The 26,989-nt window shown below is 35.0% G+C and overlaps 2 protein-coding genes and 1 long non-coding RNA gene across 42 annotated transcripts in view; 2 read left to right on the top strand and 1 right to left on the bottom strand.

Moving 5' to 3' along the window:
- The first annotated feature begins 3,705 nt into the window (after positions 1 to 3,705).
- Positions 3,706 to 6,433, top strand: LOC122570681 (glycosylated lysosomal membrane protein-like). 2 transcript variants are annotated; one of them, XM_043733356.1, is made up of 6 exons: positions 3,706 to 3,967; positions 4,531 to 4,788; positions 4,873 to 5,076; positions 5,172 to 5,402; positions 5,484 to 5,776; positions 5,859 to 6,432. In XM_043733356.1, the coding sequence occupies exons 1-6, from the start codon at positions 3,896 to 3,898 to the stop codon at positions 6,028 to 6,030; spliced, it is 1,230 nt and encodes a 409-aa protein (XP_043589291.1). In that variant the 5' UTR covers positions 3,706 to 3,895; the 3' UTR covers positions 6,031 to 6,432. The 2 variants fall into 2 exon arrangements, with proteins under 2 accessions (XP_043589291.1, XP_043589292.1); XM_043733357.1 differs by having other exon boundaries at positions 3,811 to 3,967; positions 4,514 to 4,788; positions 5,859 to 6,433.
- On the bottom strand, positions 4,612 to 6,722 carry LOC122570684. 2 transcript variants are annotated; one of them, XR_006317883.1, is made up of 3 exons: positions 6,589 to 6,722; positions 5,805 to 5,887; positions 4,612 to 4,735 (listed from the first exon to the last, which is right to left on the bottom strand). It is a non-coding gene; the product is annotated as an uncharacterized LOC122570684 (long non-coding RNA). The 2 variants fall into 2 exon arrangements; XR_006317884.1 differs by lacking the exon at positions 6,589 to 6,722 and adding an exon at positions 6,443 to 6,555.
- Positions 6,723 to 7,136: 414 nt separating this feature from the next.
- LOC122570678 (sodium channel protein para) overlaps positions 7,137 to 26,989 on the top strand; it is a 68,979-nt gene continuing 49,126 nt past the window's right edge. For 8 of the 38 annotated variants that reach the window (XM_043733315.1, XM_043733312.1, XM_043733318.1 and 5 more), the window contains exons 1-4: positions 7,145 to 8,520; positions 18,170 to 18,247; positions 19,523 to 20,087; positions 24,481 to 24,658. In XM_043733315.1, coding sequence (XP_043589250.1) covers positions 24,512 to 24,658 — 147 coding nt within the window. In that variant the 5' untranslated portion in view covers positions 7,145 to 8,520; positions 18,170 to 18,247; positions 19,523 to 20,087; positions 24,481 to 24,511. Of the gene's footprint in view, positions 8,521 to 18,169; positions 18,248 to 19,522; positions 20,088 to 24,480; positions 24,659 to 26,989 lie in introns of all 38 variants that reach the window. The other 30 variants (XM_043733329.1, XM_043733313.1, XM_043733306.1 and 27 more) reach the window with 6 other exon arrangements.

The raw sequence follows: 26,989 nt of genomic DNA, 5'->3' as shown, positions 1-26,989 counted from the left end.
GAAATGGTTGGTACGCTTAAATCAACGTGGGAATAATCGCGAATGTAAAGAACATATGTTACTAAACGGTGCGTTCCACAATTAATTGTCTGTGATTCCTGCAGCAAAGGATGTAGGATCGAGCAAACTGGATGCGACCAGTAACCATAGATGGCAGTTCGATGACTTAGAAAAGTCTGGTCGTCGCGTCGTGGAATTACGATGCGTTTTGTTCGAGCGATTCAACGTTTCAAGCGCGACGGTAGTACACTTTTTTTCGCTTATATCGTCGCGACATCGTCTGGCTTTATCTGGGATTCGCCTCGCTCCGTTGTCTGTTTCATCACCTGTCACCCCCTCGAATATCGCATAAATAACCTAACCGATGCGTACACAAGTGAATTTTAATGCATTGACTTAGAATTGTTAGGCTTCTATCGCAAACTTGCATCTCGAACGTGATATCTTATGCATTAGCAAGACTATCACGAAGAATGTTTTGAAAAAGAAACATTCTACAGCTACTATTTTGCAAAGTGTTGAATCTTTCTTGGAAAAAAGATTTTTATCGTATCATCTTTAGATTTTTGTCTTAATAAATACAGTTTAATAATTCATTAGGAAGTACATTGACTAGGTTTATTTTTATAACGTACGATAAAAACTTGAGGAGTATAAGATGCAGATTTATTTAAAGTGTTGGGACTTGTAATTACAAATGTTAAATCGTTCCGCATTATAAAAACATCTAATTTAAATTACGTTTAACGAAAGCAGTTACTTTATGTTCTATTCGATAGCTCGGGAAATTTTGAATTCTGTATCCCAATTCAAATAAATCTAGAACGGTAGTAATTAAATGTTATTCCATTTATCATCTTATTCGTTCAAATGAAAGAAAGAAGATATTCTTCGATCATATTTAACGTGTTTCACTATCAAAATGTACTGTCACTTAAGGTAGGTTGAATTAGTTAAATCATTAAAAATGATTACTAAAGTAAACCATAACCTCATGTAATATGAGGTAATACTAATTATTTTAGAATAAAATATATTATTCTATCAAAACATTTTAACAGATAAGAATTATGTTTATACAGTCTTATTATTTCAGACTACAGGTTATTAATACGTATTTCGTCAGACCATCTGTTGTCTTTGAAATACTTCTTAGCGTTCTTAGTATAGAGTATAGAGTATCAACTTTGGAATTGGTAGATTTTTATCTTAATAAAAATGGCCTTATTATGAAATGTACAGAATCTTTCGTGAGTCTTTGAAACACCTCTTAGGCTTCTTAATGTAAAGGACATTAACTTTGTCGTAAATTTTAGTAGATTTTTATTTGAATAAAAACAGACTTTCATGACTATATACTCCATAAAGTATTGAATCGATTCGAAGAATATAAAAATTTATTCAATCTGTCTGAACTGTAGAAAGACACCTGAAACGAACTTTTCTGTTAAGAAAATCATTGTCCTCGGTTTTCGAGCTAGCCGGCTCGGCAAACACGACGTTGGCAGCGTCATCAAGCTCCTCGTCGACCGGCCGATTGAACGCGGTCCGCGATCGTGCCGATTCCTCTGATTGGCCGAGCGAGCCGGCGTTACTCACGGCGCAAGAAGACTCTTTGTCTGTTTTTCGTCCGCTCGACTAGCCGGCAACCGGCGGAGCGCAAGTTATACGTGCAGTCGGAGGTCCTTCAGCCGTCGCGCCGGCTGCAATTATTACGCTCGCCTTCGAATTCGATCTCGACCCAAGTTCGTATATAGTATATACGTCGCGATTCTTCCACCGTCTTCGCTATCGAGATACGCGTCGGCCACGAAACAGAGTCACGAAGCGTGCCGGCGAACCGATCGGGTGATGTGCATTTAAAAAGTTTCGTCAGTCTGATACGAATGCCGAGGATATCGGAGAAACGTCAACGAATTGGTTTAATTGATCGAAGGTAAGCCTTCTTCTCATGAAGATCGTGTTAACTATCGTAATTCGAGATTATCTGTTGATAAAGATGCAGTCTTTTTTATTTCAATTGGAGCTATTTATCGACACATACATTGCAACGTTGATAGAAAGATATTTTATTAATAACTAACGTCTTTACCATAAATTTCGACAGTTTAGAATCTATATCTTTTTAATCTAACCAGTTTTTATGATCGATTACAAGGGTATAAGTAAAAAACGAAACCTTGTTCTTTAATTTGAAATTTTGATGTCTTCATAGTGCTGTACGTGTATCTAATAATTAGACACAATCTATGCTTTTCGTATTTTATGGCTTAATGAATGCACAGTACATTTATAGACTTTCTTTGTGCGAAATGATCGGGTAATCGAGGTAAGAATAGTATCGTCGAATGGAATTTAAGGATCGATGTTTTTGAGATTTTACACAATCTTCTCCTTTCTCGCGTTTTTGTAAAGGAAAGTATACGGAGGAGATAAAACTAGTTTTCGGACGAGCTACCCGGTACATAGAATGGTTGTATTCTACCGCGGATCCCGACTTCCTCTGACGACCTTCAGCCTTGGTATCGTTAAATCATTGAAGAGCATTAGCCGCGATTGCTTTAAATTGTATGAATAAATTTGTTAGAAAAATTACATTTTACGAAACAGGTCAAAGACGCATTAAAAAGATATATTATATTGACATTAAAAAAGCTAGTTATATTTAATAGCGTTCGTCATAAAATTTTAAACGTAAGATCTGAATTTTTAATTTTTAAAAATGTCATGCAAAAGAAAACGAGTGAGAATCTAAAGAAACGAAGTTCCTTGAAACGCTAGACGTATGTTCTTGCGAACATTCATACGAATGCACGTATATGTGCTTCAGGCGCGGACACTGCTTCGGTCAAGGTCGTAGTCTGCAAGTTAATGCTCTTTTTACACGTTCTCTTTCCTCGGCTGTACACGGTGTATCGAAAAGGATGCAATTTCTGTCTCTATGTGCGAAATATTATAAGACAACTATTTGTAACTAAATATCATATGATTAAAATGATAAAATACTTTTTAATATTTATGTAGTCGTATTGTCAATATTTTTCATCTGATATAAATTTGATTCTGGAGTATATATCATTGATATGATAATTAATATCTTTCGATATCGATGTTTGCCTTGTCGAAGAGAGAGTTTAATTTTAATATTAAATTTTTTGAACGTGATACTGTGTCGAGGATTGGTAACTCCACCACCGTTGGCGGAATCTAATAGCCAATGGGGTACGAGTTTCCTTCCCTCGGCGCGAAATGCAGCCATATAAAAATCATTTAAATTTTAGCACAGTTTAATGTTTCACCAGAAATGCATTAATACGGTTATGTAAGTATTCGAGTAAGTATATTAATTCATAACAAATTATTTATTAAATAAAATAAAAAACTATATTAAATTTAATTTGAAAAAAATATATATGTATATCTTAATAAAATATTCATGTCTGGTTTATAAATCTTATCTGAGATTCTTTATTTTAATTAATATCAATGTGTACTTGTTTATTTGATATTATTGTTGCCTCACACAACTATCAATGTGTTTCCTTTGTTTGCTAGACTTTAGATCGTAGCGTCATCTGTGCATAAGTAATAAAATTTGATATACGTTTCAATAAATATTGACGAAAATATATAACCATTTACAAACGAAAATTGAATAAAATTTATTTGTACATATACGATACATATTGCTATTTTAAGTAAACTTATATGTCGTGAAAAATTCGTTGCACGTTCTCACAAATGCAATCAGACGTGGCGCTGCAAGCAGTGTACATTTAGATCCATTTTGATTCCAGCGACCGAGCTTTAGTAGCAAGCAGACAGTAGCGTCGTTACAAGTTGCAGTAGGATTGTCAGTAAATGTTCTGATTTGGTGTTATACACGTCTGACAGTATGAATAATGTTTTTGTGTTCCTGTTTTTATTCATTACATTAGTAGATATTGGATATTGTACGCAAAGGACTGTAAGTAACATGATATATTCTTGTTATTAGTTTATTAATAAGAGGAATTCGATTCGATTAATTTGGATCAGCATCTTTTACGAATGTAAAACAAAGGTCGCGCGTAATGTGATTCATCGTCTGATTGTTTTATCTTGTGGGTAGAGTCGATTTAGAAATTATTGTCATGTCTCAGTTCATTGAATGACAATTCGGTGGTAATTGGAAGCAGTACCTTACTTAATGAGGAACACGAGTTCCCATAACCCATTTATTAATTAACGTGAGAACCCTAATAATCAAGCGATTAATAATGATATAATGTATGGAAATTTAGTGATAAATTTTCTTAAATGATAACAATAACAATAACATTCAATATATTATACTAAACAAATAGATGTTTGTATTTTTCCATAAAAACAAAATAAAAAAAAATTCTACTAATGCTTCATTTAATCATATTGTAATTAATATAAATTATGATATATAGAATTTATAATTATATTAATGCACTACTTAATTATTGAGTTGCAAACAATATATTTACATTTTTTTATATAAAAGAATTTGCCTGGCACTAGTTACGATCATGGCTGAATCATGACTGTGGCACGATATGTAAAGACAGAAATTTGACAACAGTTTATCTAAGAGCTGATGGCCCCAATGACACTTTGCACTATCTGTGGGATTTTGATGGTAATCCATCTGTACTGTTAGCACTTACTTCGCGTTCAGCTACTATGAACATAAGTTGGAAGGACTTTCTTCTTAAGAGAAAAGATTCTGTAACATTTACAGAAGAACCTATTTATACTTTTGGTGTAGTTTTTAATAAGGTCAGTATATATGATACCATAATACATATTGTTTTGTTACTACATTAAACCTTAATAAATTAAGAAAATTAACAATGTTTTTAGATTATAGAATTCAATGACACAAATGACACAGCATTAATAAATATTGCTAATCTTGTAAATACCAATAGTTTACATCCCATGTTTTTTCAATGGGACCGTAAGACTTTAATACAAAACAATGAATTTGTTACATTAAATATGGAGGGTAATTCTTATAACGACAGTATTATGAATATCAGCAGAATGGGAAGCATAAAAGTATCAGTAGGTTATTTTATTATATTAAAAATATACATAAAATTTATAGTTTATTGATGTGATGTACTTTTACTGATTGATTGATGTGATTTACTTTTCAGCTAATGGGATTTTGTTCTCTTGATCACTCAGAATTTATGCCTCATATGTTACATACTGAGAATTCTACCCAAGTTGATATCATTCTTGATCATTTACAAACTAATAAAAGCTTCACTAATAGCAGATTTGCTATTGAGTTGTTGGTAGTAGGTGAAGGAAATCCTGAAGTCCCTATGTTTATTAATCCAAAGAAAAGTTTGGACGATGAACATACACCTGGTATATTTGATGTAATGTATCATGATTTGTTTTCTTTACTAAAATAAATTAATTACGAATTTAATATTATGTTAATATTATATTTGTTTTAGGTTGTTGAAGTCAGAACACCACCTTATAAAAGTATGGATAATTATGAGACAGAGGGAGCTTACTTGCAATGGAGACCAGTTTCTTATACAACTATGTCTAGAGATATAACAGATTCTACAGAAACAATGCAATACCCACCATTAAAAGTATCTAATCACACGAGTACTATCATAGATTCCATGTTATACTGTTATTATGGAGATAAGGTTGACAATTTGCTCACTCAAAGAATCATTGTGTCATTAGGGAGTAAAGGAGATGGTTTCTACAAAAGAACGTACTATTCTACATGGTAATTTTATTTCAACAAATATTCTTACCTTTATCTTAATAAGATTTTGAAAATGAATACGTGATATTAATATCCTTTCCAGGACATTCTTGATTGGGTATGGTACACCACCTGAGGAACAATTTTCTTATTTAGTAATCATGATCATTTCAATTGGTCTTGGCCTCCCGCTAATTATTTTGTTAGCAATAGGCTTATATTTTTGTATTTACAAACTGCCGAAACGAAGTGGCCAGGCATATTTGAATCAGTGAAAATGTGTATGTGAATTGTACAAAATTTTTAACCGCGTGATATTTGATAGAAATCCGTGCACGTTTAGTTGCATTATGGACAAACCACCGTTAAATATTACAAAAAGAATTTTCCTATATTTATACATAGCACATATATTTTTTACACACATTTTCAAATTGATATAAATCAATTTGAGGTATATATTAATGCAATGCATATAAATTATTCTGTACAAATTTATACATAGGTCATTAATAAACTAGAAAAAAAACAATTTATAAGGATTACTTTTTAAACCAGAAACGTGTATACACTCCATATATGATACTTTACAACACTTCAAAATATTTAAATGGAAATTTTATTAGAAAGATATCTAAAATGTAAAATACGGATAAAACACAAATAAAAAGGATTATAAATCAATACCAAAAAATAAATTTTTCGAAAATACTTCTCTGGAAACGTGAAAAACTGCACGATATCATAATGGCGACGCGTGTCGAGGTGACAGTAAGATTGCAGTACGATCGGTGGCCAATAGGTAGTTCCTTAAGGAAAGGCTTGCAGCTTACGGTACGGGTGAGCTCGTAGAGAGTTCAGCTAGTGAGAGACGGTTGGTTACTGCGAAAGGCGGCAAGCGAATGTTTTTAGGCGAAGGTAGTAAGGGTGGTGCGGTGTGGTACCGTGTTTTTCGCTATCACAGGGGTGGCGGGTGAGGTGCTGTCAGTGGAAGGGTAAATTTTCATTGATCCGTTCGTGGTACGGAAGCAAGGGGCGTACGAATTTACGAATCCTAACCGTGATATTGACTTCGTAACCTTTTTTGTTTCGAATCGAAATTAAGATCGAAAGAAAATTTCCCTCCGCCAAGCCGTGGTTTCCATCATGGACCGCGCTCGCGCGAGAACGTCATGTTGGAGGAACGAGCGGAACGCCGAGGAACGGGCTCGATCAAAGGTTCATAGAGAAGAAGCGTATACCGCAATTGTCATTGGGTGAGTACGGATTTGTAGTTGCGACAGTCTCTCGCGCAGGTTCGTTGAGCGTGGTGGGTGGTCAGATAGGGTGGGGGGGTTGGTTCATGTAGAGGCGTTGCGAATGGTGCGGATATATAGTGGGGCGCTTCGAAACTAGTTCTCGTGGAGTCCGCTGCGCGAGATTGGCGCGTGGCGGTGCAATAACGTCCGCGTCGGGTTTGTCTAATCGTGACACAGTCCTCGAGAGAAGCTTTTCATCTAGTAAAAAGTGTGCACCAGACAGGGAGTGTTCTAAGAGACTCAGACTCAGTGTTAACGGGGGACTGGTGAACGGTAGTGAATTCCTGTGGTCAGGTTAGCTGAATAAAAGTAAAGGGGGTGAAGGTAGGAACGCGGACGAAGAAGAGACGTCGACAAGCGGGGGAGAGTGCTAGTGGCAACTAAGTGAGCGAGATAGGTTCAACAGAAAGGAAAAGGGTGTGAGAGGGAAGGAGACAGACAGTCAGTCGAAGGGGAAGGGGGATTTACAGGGGGTGAAGAAAGAGTGAGAAAGTGTTAGGTTGGTATATAGTGGTAAAGGGAAACAGAGGAACCGAGACGCGCGCGCGCGTCTATGTGCCAGAAGGAACTGACAGACAAAGGAAGTGGAAAGGACCCGGTCGGTCCTTCGGTCAGGAAAGTTAAGGGTACGAAGGACGGTAGGAAGGCAGGAAAGACGGAAGGATCGTAGTCAGACGAAGCTGCGTTACAGGGTGACAGAATTACGAGTGATAGAACGCGTCGGGTCTGTCCCTCAGGAAGGGACCGTCGCGCGCAACGCGATCAATTTTCGTTGCGACGCGGGCGGCGAGACTGGAGGAAAGGAAGAAATGACGACTGCAGCAAGATACCGATAACCGGCCAGATAATGTTGTCGCAGAGCAAGTTTTACGCTCTCTTTATCCACTACACGTTTGTGTAGCGCGACACGGGGCGGGTCCTTGCCGCTGCGGTGAAGAACAGAGGTGCCGGAAGAGGAGGTGGAGGCGCGAGGAGAACAAAGGATACGAAGAAGAGGAAGAAGAAGAAGAAGCGGAAGAACGAAGAAAAGCAGTAAGAGAATCGAAGATATAAGATAAGGGAACGGAGATATTCGTTTGGAATTTTCCGAGGAAAGTCACGAAGCTTCGTCGTGATTCGTACGTCATTTATAATTATCGCGGAGGAAGAAACAGAAACGAGGAAAGAAACGAGTGAGAAACGAAAGAGAAAACGAAGAGAGCAAGAGAAAGGAAAGAGACACACACTACACACACGCACGCATACGGAAAAGACAGAAAAGTTTGTCGTCGTACGGTGTGTTCAGTTTACAGTGTCGTTGCTTGGTAGTGTGCTACCCTTGCCGAAGCTGAACAAGTAAGGCCCGCGGAGGTATCTCAGAACCCGCCCCTCCTCGACGTCGCAGTGCCTCTTCTCCATATCGCTACGTCGTGCTTCTTTTCGTTCAAGCCGCGACTATCCCTACGCTACCGGAGAAACTCCTCGACCGTAAGTGAAAAAAGATTCGAACAGTTTCAATATATCTCCTCTGTGCATCTGAATCGATCTGAACCTTTCTTTTATTCGATAATAATTGAAGTTATCAGGACGGTTCACGTGAGTGGACGAGCTGGCTAGGGTAAACAGCGTGTAAGGTATTTCGTTGATTTTACCACTTGGTGACCGCGTGCGTTTCCTCTGAGGAGGCGCTAATGGCGCTACCTTGCAGCCCAACCACATAACGAATAATCGTTGTCGCAACATCATTTCTATACATCTATCTGTTACTTTTTTCTATGCTTTAATCGCCAATGAAATTTTTCATTTCACCGTTGTATAGCATGATGACCCGTACTGTGACGTAAAAAATATGTTCGTCTCTTTCGTTCCGTTCCTCTTTCTTCCTCTCACTATATGTATATACAGACATATATGTATAATCAATTACCGTGACCACCGTACAGTTTCGATTAGGTTGGACACGATAGCACGAATCGAATTGTAAGGTGACATATACGTATACGGTGGCAGACATACATATACACACACAAAGCACGCACATACAAATGACATATATCTACGTATAGCGTGACGCGCGACTGCTGTTCCATTCCCGATATATCGATCGATAACTGCCTCGGTCAGGGATCAGTCAGGGGTTCACTCTCGCGATGACGATAAGCGCTTGCTCTTCTTCTTTGCTCTCTCTTCTCGAGATTAGTCGCACGTGAAATAGCTTTGGTTGCCTTTGTGTTCGTGGTCGACGAAGGTCGTATTTGCCGGCGCGCACACTACACATCGGTTATATCGTGTTCTTTCGCTCCCGTCTATGCTCGGCTTGTGTTCTTGTGTGTCTCGTGATGACCTTCCTCCGCGCGAAAATTGCCGGTCAATACGACGTGCACGATCCGCTTAAAAGTCGTGCCATGGTATCGATCACCGCCTCGTGCACGACCACCAGGCTCATTGGGACTTTCCTTGATGTGAAGGAAACGCGTGAATCGTGCCTACTTCAGATGTCGATCCTTCGAGAATGATCTTCCGCGAGTCCTCAATCGGCGAACATTCAATCTTTCGGTAGAAATTCATTGTGTTCCTATATTGCTTATGCACGTTGAAAATGTCACTATTATATTTTTATGTTTGTTTCTGTCATTAAGGATAGGAATTTGAATTAAGTTAAGAAATACAGAGATGTTTGGATATTTGGATGTATTGAAATATATCAGTAAGAGGTTATTATTAAACAGAATTGAATTAGAGATGGTATAAAATCAGATGGGTTAAAAATTAGATTATTTTTATGTTCGTTGGTTCGTTGGTTGCTTGTGAAGTTCTGAATATATATATATATATATATATATATATATATATATATAAAATTAAATGCTACACGTGTGTCTCGTAGAATCATATATTCGCATCGTTTAAAATTTGATGAACTATTTAGCTTAATAAATAAAAGATCGATAGAGTATAGCCGTGTAATGTCAAAGGTCGTATCAAAGCTACATTGTCTGTAGCTCAAAGGAAGCGTATTTTCCCGTCCGTTCGTCGTGCGAGAAAAGCGTGACGTCAAAGTCGATTTCTTCGACTTAAGCGTTCCCTTGCGGTCTGGAAACCCTCTGCCTTTTCTTTTATCCGTGATATTTCGATTCATTAATGCAATTCTCGTAAACATGTTATTTGGCATTTGGCATGCAACAGTTTAGCGATTCAATCGGGTGCTTATTATTATAAATGTATAATAAGAGTCACTGTAAAAGTCGAAGAAAGAATTGCCATTTAAAAATTCGTAATCTTGAGAATTCTTGCTACTTGAAAATCGCAATTATAGGCTATGTAGCTTTCGAGAAACATGGTCTTTCAGTTCGTAATTTTCTAGAACCGTGATTTCAGGCCATACAATCTTCCAGAATTGTGATTTCGAGGCTTTCAATATTCTGAAATTACTATTCTGAGATTAGTTTCTATTCGAGAGTTGTAATTCTGGTACTAATGATTCTCAGAAGTTCTAATTAAAATTTGTGCAGCTTTGGAATATGTATATATATAAGACAGTCATTATTCTTAAGAACTTAAATATCAAAGTTTATAGTTTTTGCTAAAAGTAAATCTTGAATATCAAAGTTTATAACCGTAACTAAATTTTACAAATTTTAAATACCTTAACATTCTTTAACAGTCTTAACATTCTTTTCCTAAAAAGATCCGAAATACGAATTTAACAATTTATCCTCCACGAGAATTCTAATTACTAAATTACTACATAATCCTAATAATGCCACTGCTAATCACAGTTATTAAATTACTAGTAATTACCAGTAATGCTCTATATTTCTAGCCATGCTAATTACTGAATTTGTAATCGAAATATCAATCTGAAAATCTTTGTTTCTTAAAAATCTCACTCAATCCAGTCGAGTTCGTTATCCTTATATCAGCGATTAGAGAATTTCTCAATTTTCCCCCAGGAACGATGATGATTCTGCAGGAGGCCTGTAAGTAGGGTGTAACTGGAGGCCTCGTATAGAAATGCTTTGATGGAACGTACAAAGCGATTTTTGTCGTAGTCACGTAGTCACGTTCATGGTAGAGGTAGTATCTAGAATAGGGAGTTTAGAGGTAACCTCTTTCGACGGTGATCCGTATCTCTCTGATCCTGAATGCGCCATGATAAGCAACGGCGCTACAAAAGCGCGCGCATGCGCAATACGAACGACGAGGGTAAAAGAAGGAGGAAGATTTTGCAGGGCAAGCGTTGAGCAAACGCAACAGGTGCGATATGCTCCGCATGTCGTTTTAAGTAGAACTGCATCCGAAACGAGTATGCGTGGACTTTTCTGAAGCTTATAACATGCATATTAAGGCATTTCTGGGATTTCTGGCCCTGGTGTATCCATGCTCCTATGTAATTATTCGTAGATTTGGTACCAGACTGAGTGGAGTTGATCTTTTATAATCTGGTACACTTGGAACTAGTCCAATGTCGAATAAGATTAATAAATAATTGTTGAGAGAGTAATTTTAGAATTTTTACTTATTTTCAATACTTTTTTGGTAACTTTTTAAATATTTTCAATAACTTTTTAATATATTTAATTTACATTTTGTTACTTTTTAGTAAATTTAATTATTTTCAAGTTAGGGTATCAGTACGAATATTGATATGTGGCCAAATAGAAATTAGAAAATGTTGATAACTAGATCGTTCTTTATAAAATAGCTTTAGAATCGTAAGATATTAAAATATCAGACAGTCATGTTCTCGATGCCTAAGTTTAACTTAATGGGATTATTGAACTTGTCATTTCGATCGAGTATAATATCGAATGTAATATAATTATAACTTGGAAAAATGACATATCACAATTTATTGTGATTCAATCGAAAGTCTAAATGTTCTGTCATATTCATCCAGTTCTATAATAAGAAAAACGATAACTTGGCTCGCTTTTTCGGTCGATCTAATATTAGTCCATAGACAAAGGGGGCGAATTGTCCAGGAAGGGCTAACATACTTCCTCTAGGGGAGGAAGATATCGAAGTATATAGAGAAAATGATGCAGGGTTCAAGGTTCTATCGATTGATGAAGAACACTTGATCGAGATCCCATCTCGCCGTAGGCTGGTGTTCCGAGGTGTAACGGCAAGTGAAAATCCGTGAGAGAAGTCAGGCGTTAGGCTGGCAGGCAGGCAGGCAGGCAAACGGGCAATCGATCGATTGTCCTCGCAAGAACGCATGGCCCTGTTCTGCACTATACTTTAGCTTCAGATATACTTTGTCTTTTGTGGGTCGTGTCAGTGCAGCTGATGCCGTGAGAGCAACAATTTGTATTATGTACTTAATATTTTTGTTAGTATCGTGACATACTTTTGAAATAGTATACACGTAGTAGCGTACACGTCATTGAAATATGACAATATTATTTCTGGAAATATAAGTTCAGATATTATATTATATTTTTAGCTATACATACATTTAGCTATGATTTCTTTAGTTGGACTTTTTATTCGATGAAATATTCTATTTAAATGAAAAAATAATTCATAATTAATGTATAATATATAATGTAGTACTATATTTTTAAAAAAGGCACCCAGAAATTTATATAATTAATACTTTTATTACTTAGATTTCGTTTTCGTTTAAGATATGATCAATTTTGTGGCAATTTAATATAATTGAATTTTCTATATTAATTATTGTAATTGATTTTGAGATATTTGAAGGTTTTAGAAATTTGTTTAAATGTCGGTCGAAAAGTTAGTTGTTGCGAACCTATATATGCGTTAATGATTATCGATTCTGGCTTCTAATACGACTATTCTAGCGATAATAATCTTTTGGATGTCACGCTAAAACAGTAGGCGCACCCAATAGTTATCGCTATTATGTCGTCCACCATTGGCGGCGCAAAGTAACTTTGTACTACTGCCACGCGAACTTTTATCATCTTCTACTTGCAACTTGTTCTTCGCAGCTTGTGAAACAAAAACGCTTATGTGACTCTATTATACTATAATATAGTACTCTAGCTATAGTAGAAAGCTTAAGTAATTTCTTAACGCTGTTTACTATATTTTAAAATTATGTGTTTCTTATCGGCAATATGATCTCTAATGCTAATTTTACTTCAAACATCACGTTTTAAATTTTACGATTTCAATTTTCTATTCTATTGAAATTTCATTCAAAATTTTACGATACGAGTTCTTCAACCGTTTGCATTGTAAATTTTGGAATTACAATCTTTTGCTCTCGTAAGTCCAAAAATTACAGTATCGTAATTTCGATTTTTCAAAACTTAATAATTATGTAGAATTGGTGAAATTTTTATGATGAGGAGTATAAAAATATTTGGTGATTATATCAATTGATAAATTCAAAATTGTGAATTGACATTTCAAATTTCTATATAACCCGTATGCAATGTATGAGCAAATTATATATTTATAGAATCTAAAATCTAGAATTTAGAATCTAGAATCCAGAATCTAGAATCTTCCAACTTATGTGCTGCATATTTATTTAAATCCATTACAGAGCAAAGAACAGTTTTCAAGTTTTCCATATTTCGTTCCTACACTGTACTATACGCTTCTAACTGTATTCGAATCATACCCATATTTCAAGCATCAACTTCTACTTCTACTCTAAACTATATACCATTTCTTAATTATTACAGATTTACAATTATGCACGTTTAAAATGTATAGTCTTTTCGCAATTTCAAGATATCATAACATGATTCTTCTCATTTCCCAGATTACAATAACGTACAAACTCTCCAATCCTCTTTGTAGTCACGACGTATTATTTCTTCCAATTTCGTTCAATTCTTCCCTAGTATCGTTTCCAGTTCATGCCAAACGACCTACATACATCGTCCACTTCCGACTCATCCGAGCGTCCGGTAGCCGGAGTTCCGCCACGGATAGGAGGATGATATACCATATATGGAATTAGGTCTTGGAGAAAATTCCTAAAAATCACATGTAATAAATACATATATGGAAGAACAGATCAGATCATTCTTATTCAGCCTTCAGACTGTGTTTTTGCCATTTTCAATCCTTGGCATTGGTGGATGTGGGTTCGAGGAATAGCCCCCAAGGATGGTGGTGGTAACGACGGTGCGGCGACGGTAGCGTCAGCGCTCGTTGTCATGACAACGTTTTTCCGCAACGTACCCGGCCTGGTTCGTGACGTCACGCAACGTCGGTATCGGTGTCGGCGTCGGGTCGCTGCTGTGCCACATCACAACGTGGAGAGAACGGTTTCCCGTCGCCGTACCTCTTCGATGGCGCCACTGTGCTCTCTGCTGCTCCATCAAGATGGCAGCCGTGCAATTACAGGGAATGCAGTGGTCGCCACCAATTGTACGATACCTATCGTTTCACGTGCGATGGAACAAGTTCCACAGAGAGATTATCTTTCTCTGTTCGACTTCCAATCACGACAAGAGTTTGTTTCGCCTATGGCGGTTTAAGAAAGAGGGGTATGTGGAAGGAGTTTCAGGCGATCGACTTTTTAAACCACGGGTTAGGGATTTACATGGCCGAGGTTTGGCTCGATTCATGCCAGCATTCGAAGTAGATCATGCATTCGTTTCGGACCACTATATGCATCGGGACTCGCTTATTGATCCGCGATTCGAGCTTTTGAAAAGACCGTTTGGAACAGTTTCTTCCGACGACGTTTCTGTTACATTCGATTGTTCAAACAATGGTTTTATATGGAGAGTAATCTAGATGGTATACATTTTATAAAGAATAGAATTCGAGACTAGAATATTTAAATATTTGGGATATTTTATTTTAAATATCCACTAAGATACTCAATTTTAGATATTTATTATCATATTATATTATGGTATGTCGATAGAATTTTTGTTTAATTTTAAATATTTATTCCTTGATGAATATACACGATGGCGTTAAAGCTTTTTCGAATATCTTCTATAATTTTCGGTGAAAACTTGTAACTTTTTCTTATGTATGGGGACTTTTCCTCCATCCTGTAGTGTTTCCATCTACTCTATAAATATTCCTAATGTGGTAATTCTTATAAATTGTCATTTCTGAAGCGTCCTTGCAATTTCATACTCCGTACACATACACAGACTCACACAAAAAAACTGAGTGTTTAGACTCTTTAACGGGGAGCTCTTGTAACGTCGAATGCTTTTGTTGATTTCTCGATGAAGGCTGATTTACCGTAGACATACCTGACCCCGTTTCTCTCTAGCCTGCGTGTTGGCAGAGTGCCGTTTTTATTGTAGTCATATATCCGCAGGATAAAAGCTGCAATAAGCAATTAAATTGAGCTTCATCGCATTCCATGTCGCCGGATTATGTATCTTCTTTTCCATAATGTTTATTGCACTTTTCGTGATACGTCCAGTATCGTAGTATGTAGGTATCTCAACTTCTTCACATACAAGTCATTTACTTCAAAATTTGTTCAAGCTAAGGAAGATAATTATTGTGTATCTTTCTGAAAAAAGTAATGAATACGTATTTGAGTATTTGATGTTAAGAAATTTCGTATGCTTGAGAATATTTATTAATGATGAGATCTATTCTATCTCTTGAATAAAAGAAAATCTAGATATATAGGTATTTCCATTCAGAAGTCTCAGAGTGATTTCCGTTTATGGTAAAAATTTGATAAAAATTGGGAATTTGGATTACGTGTATTTTTCATTAAAATTTTTAATAAATCAGTAGTTTGCATTTCCTTTCTCACATAAAGTGTAAAGGCGAATGATATTCCTTTATATTTCCATAAATGTTTTCGTATATTTCAATTACCTTTTAATTTTCGAGCAAATATAATAGATATTCCAAGGTTTTTTGAAGTCTCTGTGTTGACATTAAAAAATTAATTATTATCTGTCTCTCATTTTTCCAACTGAATTTAATTCTTTAGTATCAAAGTGAAATGATGAAAAAGCAATTAATGAAACAACGGAAGGCTATATAGCTTCTACAAATAATTTTATTAAAAGTATTGTAAGATTAAAAAATTTCTGTACGTAATTCATATATAAAACTGTTTGCAACAAATAATCAAGTTGTGTTGAGGTTATACCTACTGCTCTTTTACATAGATATATACATAGATATATTACAACGTGTCAAATTGAAACAAGTAACGAATGAGGATTAAACTATCCATCATCCGGATTAAACATTTGCATGATATTGAACGTTATATATGTGATAACTAGTCGAGCTTTTATATAGATCGATGTTGCTAACCTTCTTCGAAACGCGCGACACCCTTTTATAATAACCAAATAACCCGCAATCCCTTACATTTGCATAAAAAGAACATTTCTAATAAGTTTATATACTATCAACTACGATCGCTAGTAAAATATTTTAATACAATCGTATTAAAGTAACCATGAAGTTTCAACTCTCTTACTTGCCATACTTTTACTATAGCAAGCTTCAAGAGAGAAAAATTCCGTCATACCTACCAACGTTGCTACTCTATTATTTCTTTCTTAAATCATATATATTCAAGATATTTTTCAAAAAAAACACAAAGCTTTTTTTATAGCATTTAAAAGATCTCATTTCACAAAGAAAGGTAAAATTCCTCTTGCCTACGGATAGTTAATATTACAATCTTGTATAAAAATAATTTCTACTGGAAAGAAAGAAACTCAAACTCAAAGGGATTCAAACGTAACATTTCGTTTGCCTGCAGAGAATTAATTAACATTTTTTATAATTACAAACCAAAAATGCCCGCTAGGAAATCTCGCGCTACTCCCTCAGAACTTCGCAATCGTCAGATTTAGCGGTTTGGAATTAAAACGAATAAAATTGCACGCTGGTGCAATTAGCGTAATCGAATTAAGTTGCAATTCTCCTGTGTGGTATGTATCGTTAGTTGGTGGCCGTCCTTAAATTGCCTCGGGCATCTTCGTCCTTCCTCGGGCGGCTACTCGGCGCTGTCCGATCCTGCGTATACCCGTTCCACTGGCAATCAACCGTTCACTCTTACTTTTCCTGGTTTGCGTATGGGCGCGCGCGGGTTCGCCCGTTGGCGCCGCGACGACGACACCGATGCATAAGCGCGTGACCGAGTTCCGGCGGAATATGATCGACCGCACGAAACTCGGTCAAAGACCACCGACACCCTTCCTCGAGCCGCCTCTATATCGCATGCTCCGTGTAAATTTTTGTTGTCGTGAATATGCGTGAACACGCCGCACTCTTTCACGAACGACAAAACTCTCGAGTGGCCGCTCGCTGCCAAAAGATATTCCGCCCGAAAACGTCGCGTATACGTATACGATCCTCGAGGCTGATTTAAGTTTTTCGTTTCTCATGTTTTCTCCTTTTTTTTTTTTATTATTATTTCTACCTTTATTTTTTATGAGTTTTTTGTTTGTTGAATTATAGATTGATGGGATGTTAGACATGGGAAGTATTTTTTGCGGGGTTCTTGTTATTTAGAGGGGTTCGGAGGAAAAGTGATACGAGTGATGAAATTTTCAATTCGAGGAAATCGTGGTTTATGTTAATTTGTTTAAATCTGTGGCAAATGTTTCGATTTAATGGTAAAATATTTTTCTTCCTAATGTTTTGCGATATATGTATAAAATTATACTTTTGGTACATACACCTTTGGTATGTAGATTTTTGCCACGTTAGAGAACTAAGAATCCGGGATTTGGTATATTATAATATCTTCTTTAACAATTAACATTACATATCTTATGTAACTAAAAATATTATAAGATTGCGTATACAATCCAAAATATGTATTACAAAATTCCGATACTATGATTAAAATTTTGTTTCCAATGTTAAAACAACTATACCTTGTCTGTAAGAAATCTGTATGCTTGCAAATATTAAAATACCTTTCTATATGTAATTATAAAGATTTGAAAATTCATAACTAAATTCTCTAGATAAATATGGATATTACAGTCCCTTGTGTTTATTATTACTTCTTTTTGGAAAATATACTACTTTCCAAGTTTTTCGTTCATTGTAAAATTGTATAAAAATTTTTATCATGTATCGTAACAGTTTGGGTATGCTGAATTTCTATGGATGTATTATGGGTGGTTATTAAAGAAGTGCATTGAATTTTGGTTTCTGACGCAGATTTTTGCTTCTGTTGTAGATAAGTATCGATCGACTTGAAGATCAGACTATGTTATTTCGAATAACGGATTGATCACACCCGTCGCTTCATTCACACGTGAGTATGACACGAATGGGTATATGAACAATGTGGATGTGGTCTTATGTTTTCTATGAAAGAAAATAAGAAAATATTTGATAAGTAATTTGGAGGTACATACTTGGAGATAAAAATATAATCTTTCTTATCAATAATTCTAAGAAATAATTCTTGTGCAACTATTTAAACGATACATGGGTCGATTCTTTTGAACGAAGTATTGTGCCTGTTCACTGATGGTACGAATCTATTTACACTCAACAGTGAACAACAGTCCACAGTAGTTTACTCTCCTCATCAGACAACGCGAAATGTTAGTTGCAATATTAGAATAGCCTTTTCGCAGAAAAAAAATTAAACAACATAGAATTCTGAAAGTTTTAGATATAATATTAAAATAGCTTTTTTCAGGATATTATTCACTATATAAACTTAGATTTAAACAAATGTGTATCATAAAATTCCTAGAGAGTTTCAAGATCTATAGGTACAATATTAATATAACTGTTTTACTATATTATTCAGTACAATATTTATATATACATGTACCATATATAACAATGCTAAGAGAATTACAAATTTCTTTAGAAAATTTCAAAATTCTTAAGACTACATTAGAATACATTAAATATATTACTTCCTACGTATATTTTTACAAACACGTACCATAAAATTTCATGAAAAATCTCCTCATAAAATCCCAAAAACTGTTGGTACAGCACGGTCATAACATTATACACTGCATAATCTCACACTTCCACAAATATAATACCATAAAATTGTGTAGACTTTTGCTACATTAGAAAATTAAAAACCAAGAACCTTATATTACAATACTCCTTTTAACAATTAACATTGTACGTTCTATAAACCTAAAAACACCACGAAATTGTCTATGCTATTAGAAACATATACAATGACTACAAAAGGTATTTGAACATATTCTTATCTTCCAATAAAGCGATTCTTATCAAATTCTATTATTACATATTTTCATAATATGTAATCATAAGAGAGTACTGCTAAATGGTACGAAATTTAATATATTTGGACTTTATTGATTATTATATTGCTACAATAAATACAATAGTATGTAAATACTTTTCGTAGCTACTGAACGATTTCTTATCATATATTCCTACATATTAATTGTAAAAATACAAGAATTCCTTATAAGATTCTAAAAAATTCAAACATCAAGAGAGCGTCCCATCTTCCCCGAAGCAAGAAACAATAAAAGACCAAATCATTTTAGAAGTAACTGAAAAATATAGTGGTGCATTCGAATCGCAGGTCGGACATGAAAAATCTTGGTTCGCGTTGGACGGTCCCCGACATAGCACGCACTGCCGCAGCGCGTTCGTCATTTCTCGTCGCCATTTCGTCGGAACGAGATTCAGGTAGCAGCAGCAGCAGCATCATCATCAACGATAGGAGCAGCAGCAGCAGCAGCAACAGCAGCAGCAGCAGCAGCAGTATTAGCGTTAAAGTCAGAAGAAGCATCGTTAGAAGTAGCGGTAGTGTGCGCAGTAAGGAAAATATTATCAGAGGCGTCACGGCGATCGAGAAGAATAAGAGGGAAACGAAGAGCATCGGTAGATCGGCAGTCGACGTGCTGCACGAGTCGCATTTATCCGTCCGATCGTACGTAACGGCGTCGTCAAATCGGTTCGACGGCACGACGCATTCCGAATCGACGCCCACGTACCGGCCTCTAGCCGGCAAGTCGCGCGGTTCCCAGCATCGGTCTCGTCCTCGTCAGCCGCAGCCGCAGCCACCACAGCAGCCACTCTATTACCCCCCCGCATCGTGGGACACGCGCACATTACACTTCAGGAACTGTTAGCACCGATCAAAAGTGAGTATCTTCTGGAATTGAAGCACGTTAGATTGGAAATGATATACAATCAGAACTAAAAGCGAGTATATACCATACTAAAATGAGTACAATATTAACTTGCCTGTATACGATAGATCTATTTTGTACTGTTATATGTTCTTGTACTATTCGTTTGTATTAATACATACAGTGTATATGTTTTCATCGAGTTTCAATTTATGCAGAGTACGTGTAAGAGTTTTTGAATAAATTTAGCAACTTCAAGGTGTATACTCACTTTTTACAGAGTATTCACTGTTTTCGTGTTTCTTCGTGTTTCGATCGGTCGTAGTTTTAGTGGTACGTTGCTCTTTGTTCAGAAACCCGAACAATATTTGTAAAATAAACGATAGGCTATTAAGAAGCTCGTCACAGTCTCGTCAGTGTATGAAGTGGAATTGGTGCGCTGCTTGAGAGACTGTCTCGCTCGTAATGTTTAAAGGAGCGTTCAGAGAATCAGTATTATTGTCAATATTTAAGGTTCTTAACATTTTCGGTACCCTCGACGATCAATGTCGTATGTTGTTGATACACCTTGTTGAGAACCTTAAATATTGTCAATAATATTGACTGTTTGAACGTTCTTTAGGTTGTTAATATATTTTTTTTGCCATTAGTCTATGTTATGCTGTTTGGAAATCTTCCAGCAATCTTATAAATCTTTTCACCAGAAAAAGCGTTAGTTTGTATGTATAAGTTTGAAGACATCAATTTTCTGGTACATATTTATTAAGAATTTCCTCTTCTATTTCATTGATATGTACTATCTTCCTTTACAATTTTCAATCCTTATCTTTCCTTCATCTTATGAGTCGAACTTCATTCATTTGTTGCATTTGGGGGACATGGTTTATATGACTGGAATTCATATAAATTTATTTATTTTTTCTACTGATATGACAGGAGTTAACGTTCACGTAATGAGATTCAATCGGTAGGAATTCCTTTGATCAGATAATAATTGCAATAAATAAATACTCATATACAGACTACTAGAAAGAAGGGCTCCGAATTTGAAAGGTAGTTAGTACTCTTCAAACAGAGGAAAAGGTCCTGATAAATATATATTAAATAACTATGTATAAACAAATTTTTGTTCAGATTGTGGATTATTATAAAATGAATTGTTTTACTATTTCTTTTTTTAATGATTACAGAAGATTTTTTAATCATGTAGCATATTCGAATTAAAAAAAGAAAAAAATACAAAACGTAAGTAAAATAGTCAAAACAGGATAAAAATTCGTGATGGTGTAAAATAGTAGTAAAATTTTTCTAAAGATTTTGAAAACTGGTAAGGAACATATTCAGAGGAGAAATCGATGGTAGTTGGTAGTTGGTTCAAACTAGGTTGAATATTGAGGTATGGTACAGCTAGGATGAGAGATATTTCAGAATCTCAAGGTTACCTTCCCCATCACGTGCTAGAGGCGATTTTCTGCTCACGTTTTTGGGATTCTGTTGTGTATATTTTAGAGTTTTTATCTGCCATCTTTTGTTAGCGTTTTATTTAAAATCGTAGATAACTGTATTTAGAACTGTATTTTAGTGTCTCCAAAATTGAAAAGATGGTGGAGAAACTGGATTAATGTCCTTGAGTTACCGAAATCTTTGGCCCTGACTATACAAATGTGGAGCATTATAATATAAGAGAGAAATGGAAATGGGACAACGTGATAGCAGCCAAGAGTAATTACGCGTTAATGGTATATAATACTATAGTACACGATTGTATACGATTGAAAAAGAAATATAGATACATTTGGTTTCGTCAAATCATAATTTATGAACTACGAAGATCGTAATGTGAAGCAAAAAGTTTAAGAAGTAAATTTTCTTATGATATTAATGTTTCTCGTCTCTGTTTTAAAATATTTTGAACGTGTATGTAGAATATATCCCTCTGAGTGAAATGAATTTATTATTATATAAAACAAACAAACATAGCTGAAAAGCAGAATAATAAATTGCCTTTATCTTGTCATCTCCTATGATCTGATCGTTCCAACACGATTTTAAGGACACTGAATGAGCTTGAAAGTTAACTGTTCGATAAATCTCATGCATACTTAATGAGCTTTCTATTTCCGTTTACAGGCGTCCTCAGGAACTAGATATTAGTATGTCTATTTACGGAATTATATTGTCCATTTAAAGCGAATCTGAGATGTCACGTGAATTGATGAAACTTTACATCGAATCACAGAAATTTATTAAAATTTGTTTAATTCTCTTAGTAATTTTTACATTTATAAATTAATCTAATTAAAATACATTTTTTAAATAATATCAAAAAGCCTCAAATATAACGTATAAAGCGTTGTAAATTCTTGTTGTATCACTGAAACGAAGCATTCGTTAGTTGAATACGGATTTACAACCTTATATTTCCGATCTAATTCCTTATTCACAAAAGCATTCATCAGATTCAACTAGTGTTTTCGTGCTTCATTCTTGTGACTTAAACTCGGTCTTACATTGTTCATGGCTTTTCAATAATACAATGTTTAATAATTCAGTCGGAGCTGATTCTACAGCGGGGCTTTTCGTTTCAATGCGATAAAACTCGTGTTGGCGGTGCTCCAATTTTTAAGTACACCAGACAAATCAGAATGTCGCGACAGATCCTCGGATCGAAAAAAGTTGGACTACTTCGTCGTACACCGATGCCTATCATTGATAAATAATAGCTTTCCGTACAGTTGACTGATTCGAGAAATTGTCAAAAATTTTAATTCTACGTTAAGTTCCAATTTCACAGGAATTTTGAAAGGGAGAAAGAAAATTATACGGAAGAAAAATTCTCTGGAAATTACACAGTAACCTAGCGTTGATAAATAATACTTTTTCATATATTTAAATAGCCAATTAATTAGGAAATGTAAAAATTTCTGATTCCATATTAAACTCTAATTTCATACGAATTTTGAAATAAAGAAAGAAGACTTTTGGATGTTATAGATAATATATTAATTAATATTAATAATATATCAACGATATATAATATATAATAAATAATATTGTAGATAACATATATAGTTGGTAGTTTGATGGTTAATAAAGATTTCTTAGAGGTATAAGAGCGGATAATTCCAGTTTCATGGATAATTATGGATAATTTCAGTAAAAGAGAGCAAGGATTGAATATAAATCCAAAGTTTGAAGCGTTTTAAGTTTTAAAAGAGCATACTTACATATATACTCTCAATTCCTCGCATTTGAGACAATTTAACACGAAATTCTATGATATCGTAGCATCGTGAAGTTTATTACTAAGTGGTCTGAGACATAGACCTGGGTAAGAGGGTCTCGAAGTGTGCCATCCCATTATAGAAATAAGTTCAGCCTACAATTTCTTTAGAGTCGTGTATAACCCTGGCTTCGCGAATATCCATCCACTTTAAAGAAATGCCTACAAACACTTTCCATTATTGGTTTTTCCACTTACTTAGTAATTTGTTATTATCAATTTATAATTACAGCGGTACAATCTATGGTCAATTATGGTCAATAGAAATGAATAAAAATAGAATTATTAGATTGGTTGAACTATTAGCGTCGGCCATAATAGAACTCAAAGGGAGAGAAAAAAATTTATCGACATCTCTTCGATAACTAAATTTAAGGTCAATTATAGATATTTTAAAACTTTGAGAACTCTTTTCTCGTTGTAATAGGTGAAATATTGGTTACTAAAATGCAATCCTTTTCGCAAGAAAATATACCGATTTATTCATTTTCCTAGATGAAAATAATTACGCAAGAGATAAGTTTTAGGCTAATTACCGTTGGAAACACGGGGATAATTTGAATCCCGATTTAATGATAATTATATTAATTATATTTCCTTTCGCATCCCTGAAACATTTGATAGAAATTGAATATCAAAGAACAATGAACAAAAACACGAATATTAAAACCTAAAAATTAAAAACGATATTATCTAACACTAATGTTATTAGTATCAAAAAACGTGCAATACTCTTAGTATCAAATTAAGGATGTTATTTAACGCGTTAGGATGATTAACATCGAGGAATAATATCCTTAATGATCAAATTAAGAAAATTGCTTAATAGGCCAGAATGAAGAACATTATCTTACACACTTAGAATGATTAATATCAAAAAACAAATATCTCTAATATCAAGTTAAACACATTGTCTAACTTTAGAAATAAATATCCTCAATACACCAATATAGATGAACAGTATTTTTAATAACGAATTCGGAACATTATCTGACATACCGTAATAATTGATATCAAAATAGCAATATCTTTAATGTGAAATTATTTAATGCCAGAATTATTAATGTCAAAGGACGATAATTGACAGTTACATAATTAAAAAGCAACAATTGTCGTGTCCAGGAAGGTGGCTCAGCTGTGTGCAGCTTAGACAATGTCCGAAGATTCTGACTCTGTATCAGAGGAAGAAAGAAGTTTGTTCCGTCCGTTCACGCGGGAGTCCCTGGCAGCGATCGAGGCTCGCATCGCCGAGGAACATGCCAAGCAGAAGGAGCTCGAGAAGAAGAGAGCGGAAGGCGAGGTAAGAACGCGGCCGTGTTCCCTTCAGCCTACTCTATATATGTAGAGTCGCGAGCATCGATTCGAAAGGACCGTTGCTGGCTGGAAACTAGGATTCTTTCATTTTTTTTTGTCTTTTTTTCAATATATTTTACATTTTTAATTATGAAACAATCTATACTATTCTTAAGTTTCAGTTCTATTTCCATTTTTGGCGATTTAATCGACGAACATGTTTCACGAGCGTTTCTCATCCATGATACTTCTTTATTCACCTTCTTTTTTTCTATTGAGAAATTCGAATGATTTATTGACTCCTACAGTTGAATATGAGATAGTATGATTCATTAATGGGATCTGTATTCTTTGGTAGAAGCAGAAATTTCAGAGAAATTTAATACTTAATAGTTCGCAGAAATTTCGTGTTGCAACAGCTTGTCTGATTTACATAGAACTGGAGGAGTTTGTATGATTCATACGATTTAACGAGAATTTTTCGACTGTTATTTTAATGGACGTGAATTATTTTCGTCGATTATTCGAGCAATCGTTCTTAGCATCCAACTCAATCTCCCATAAAACCACATGTCCTTTTACGTGCTATCCACGTACATGGCCAAAAATACGTGACCATTGACACTGTTACGTGAACGATAAATCTCTGGATATAGCGTAGGATGATGAAAATCCGATTGAGAGAAAAAGAACGACCGCGTTATATTCGGTGATTCGCGTTTCCAGTTAGACGAGTTCCAAGAAGACACATACGACCGTTCTACGTAACGTGCTTATTAACATCGATACACAGGTTGTTCTACTTTACAGATCTCTATAGCGAGACCTCGAACGTACAAGCATCGCTGTTAAGTGCGTTACTAATGATTTTCTTCACCAGTAATCACGTTTGTTTACTTAAGAACCGATTGATATCTCTTCATAGAAAAAGAATTAAAAGAATTAAATTCAAAACGATCATCAGAACGAGCGTTGAAAGTAACAAAGAATGTCACAAAAATGAAAAGTAATCAGACGGTAACGTTTTTAATAATTTTATTTGCGTAACAAATTTTATACTCACGGGCTGGTCAACGATTTTTCAATGATGAAATATTAATCGATCTTAAATATGTTAATTAATCACGGTGTTGTCCGTGAGGCTCGATGGACGTTTACAATTATTGTTCGTCTTTTTCTGTACTTTTTTTTCTTTTTTTTTTTTGGACGTACCTTTATTTTGCATAGCTGCAGTGCCGTATTTTGTGAGATCTGTTTCTTCATGTTCACAAAACCATATCTCTATCTACCTATATTATATATATACATATATAATTATACGTCAAGCTGCGGTGTTTCTACCTAATCCTCTTGTGAACAACCGATTGTCGCTACCCGTCGCGTTGATTGTTTGCTTGATTTACTGCTGAACGTAGTGAAAATACATGCCTATCCTATCGACGACTTTTGTCTGTATCTGTCTATATACGTCTATATATATAATATATATGTATGTAATATATAATCTATATATATATAATATATATATTAAACAAGACTGTCGTCGACTAATGTATTGTTCTCTGTGTTACCAAAGATATGTTCGCGTACGAGCTCGATGTCTGCAGTGTCACTTATCTGTGCCTGTTTCTATACGTACATATACATATAAATATCGCTGTGTCGTAGTTCTCTCTCTCCCTCTATGCTCTTCGCTGTATTGTAGTATTTCCCGCCCCTTAACCGTATACTTACGTAGCCACCGTATATAGATAATATTAATTGTGCTGCGTCTTTCACTGGTAAGTTCATTATGGAACGAGATCTTTTCATCAATGTACTTATCGTATCGGTGTTAATTCTCTTCCCTTTTCAACAGATTTTATTTGTTTGCCGAGTTTTATTCAAATGTCTTCTTGATCCAGAAATTGATTTGTTTAACGAATGTATCAGTTAAATGTATTTTTCAAATTAAAGACACTTTAATCCTTTTACCAGTTTTACAGGTATAGGAAATGTTAGTTAAATTACTTTTCGATTTAATGATTCGTCAATTAGAGGTACTACGATTAACTAGAAATATCAGTTAAACTTGCTTCTTCGTTCAATCTGGTTTGAACGTTATTTATTTCGAAAAAGATACTCATTTATACATAATTCCAAATGCGTTTTAATTTAGTCTTAGAAATTTATTGCGTGGAACAATAATTAACTGAGAATTTTTATTCATCTCCTTATATTGTTAATCAGAGACACAGGCATTTTATGTTTATTATTGATTTTTTTCTTCATTTGCTTTTATAATGTTTAAAGATTATGTTAATATTGTAATTACTTTTATTAGAAAGAAATCTTAAAA

This window comes from Bombus pyrosoma, linkage group LG9 (genome assembly GCF_014825855.1).
Source record: "Bombus pyrosoma isolate SC7728 linkage group LG9, ASM1482585v1, whole genome shotgun sequence".
Lineage (NCBI taxonomy): Eukaryota > Metazoa > Arthropoda > Insecta > Hymenoptera > Apidae > Bombus > Bombus pyrosoma.
The sequence above is the reverse complement of the archived record's forward strand: the minus strand, read 5'-3'. Positions and strand labels throughout refer to the sequence as shown.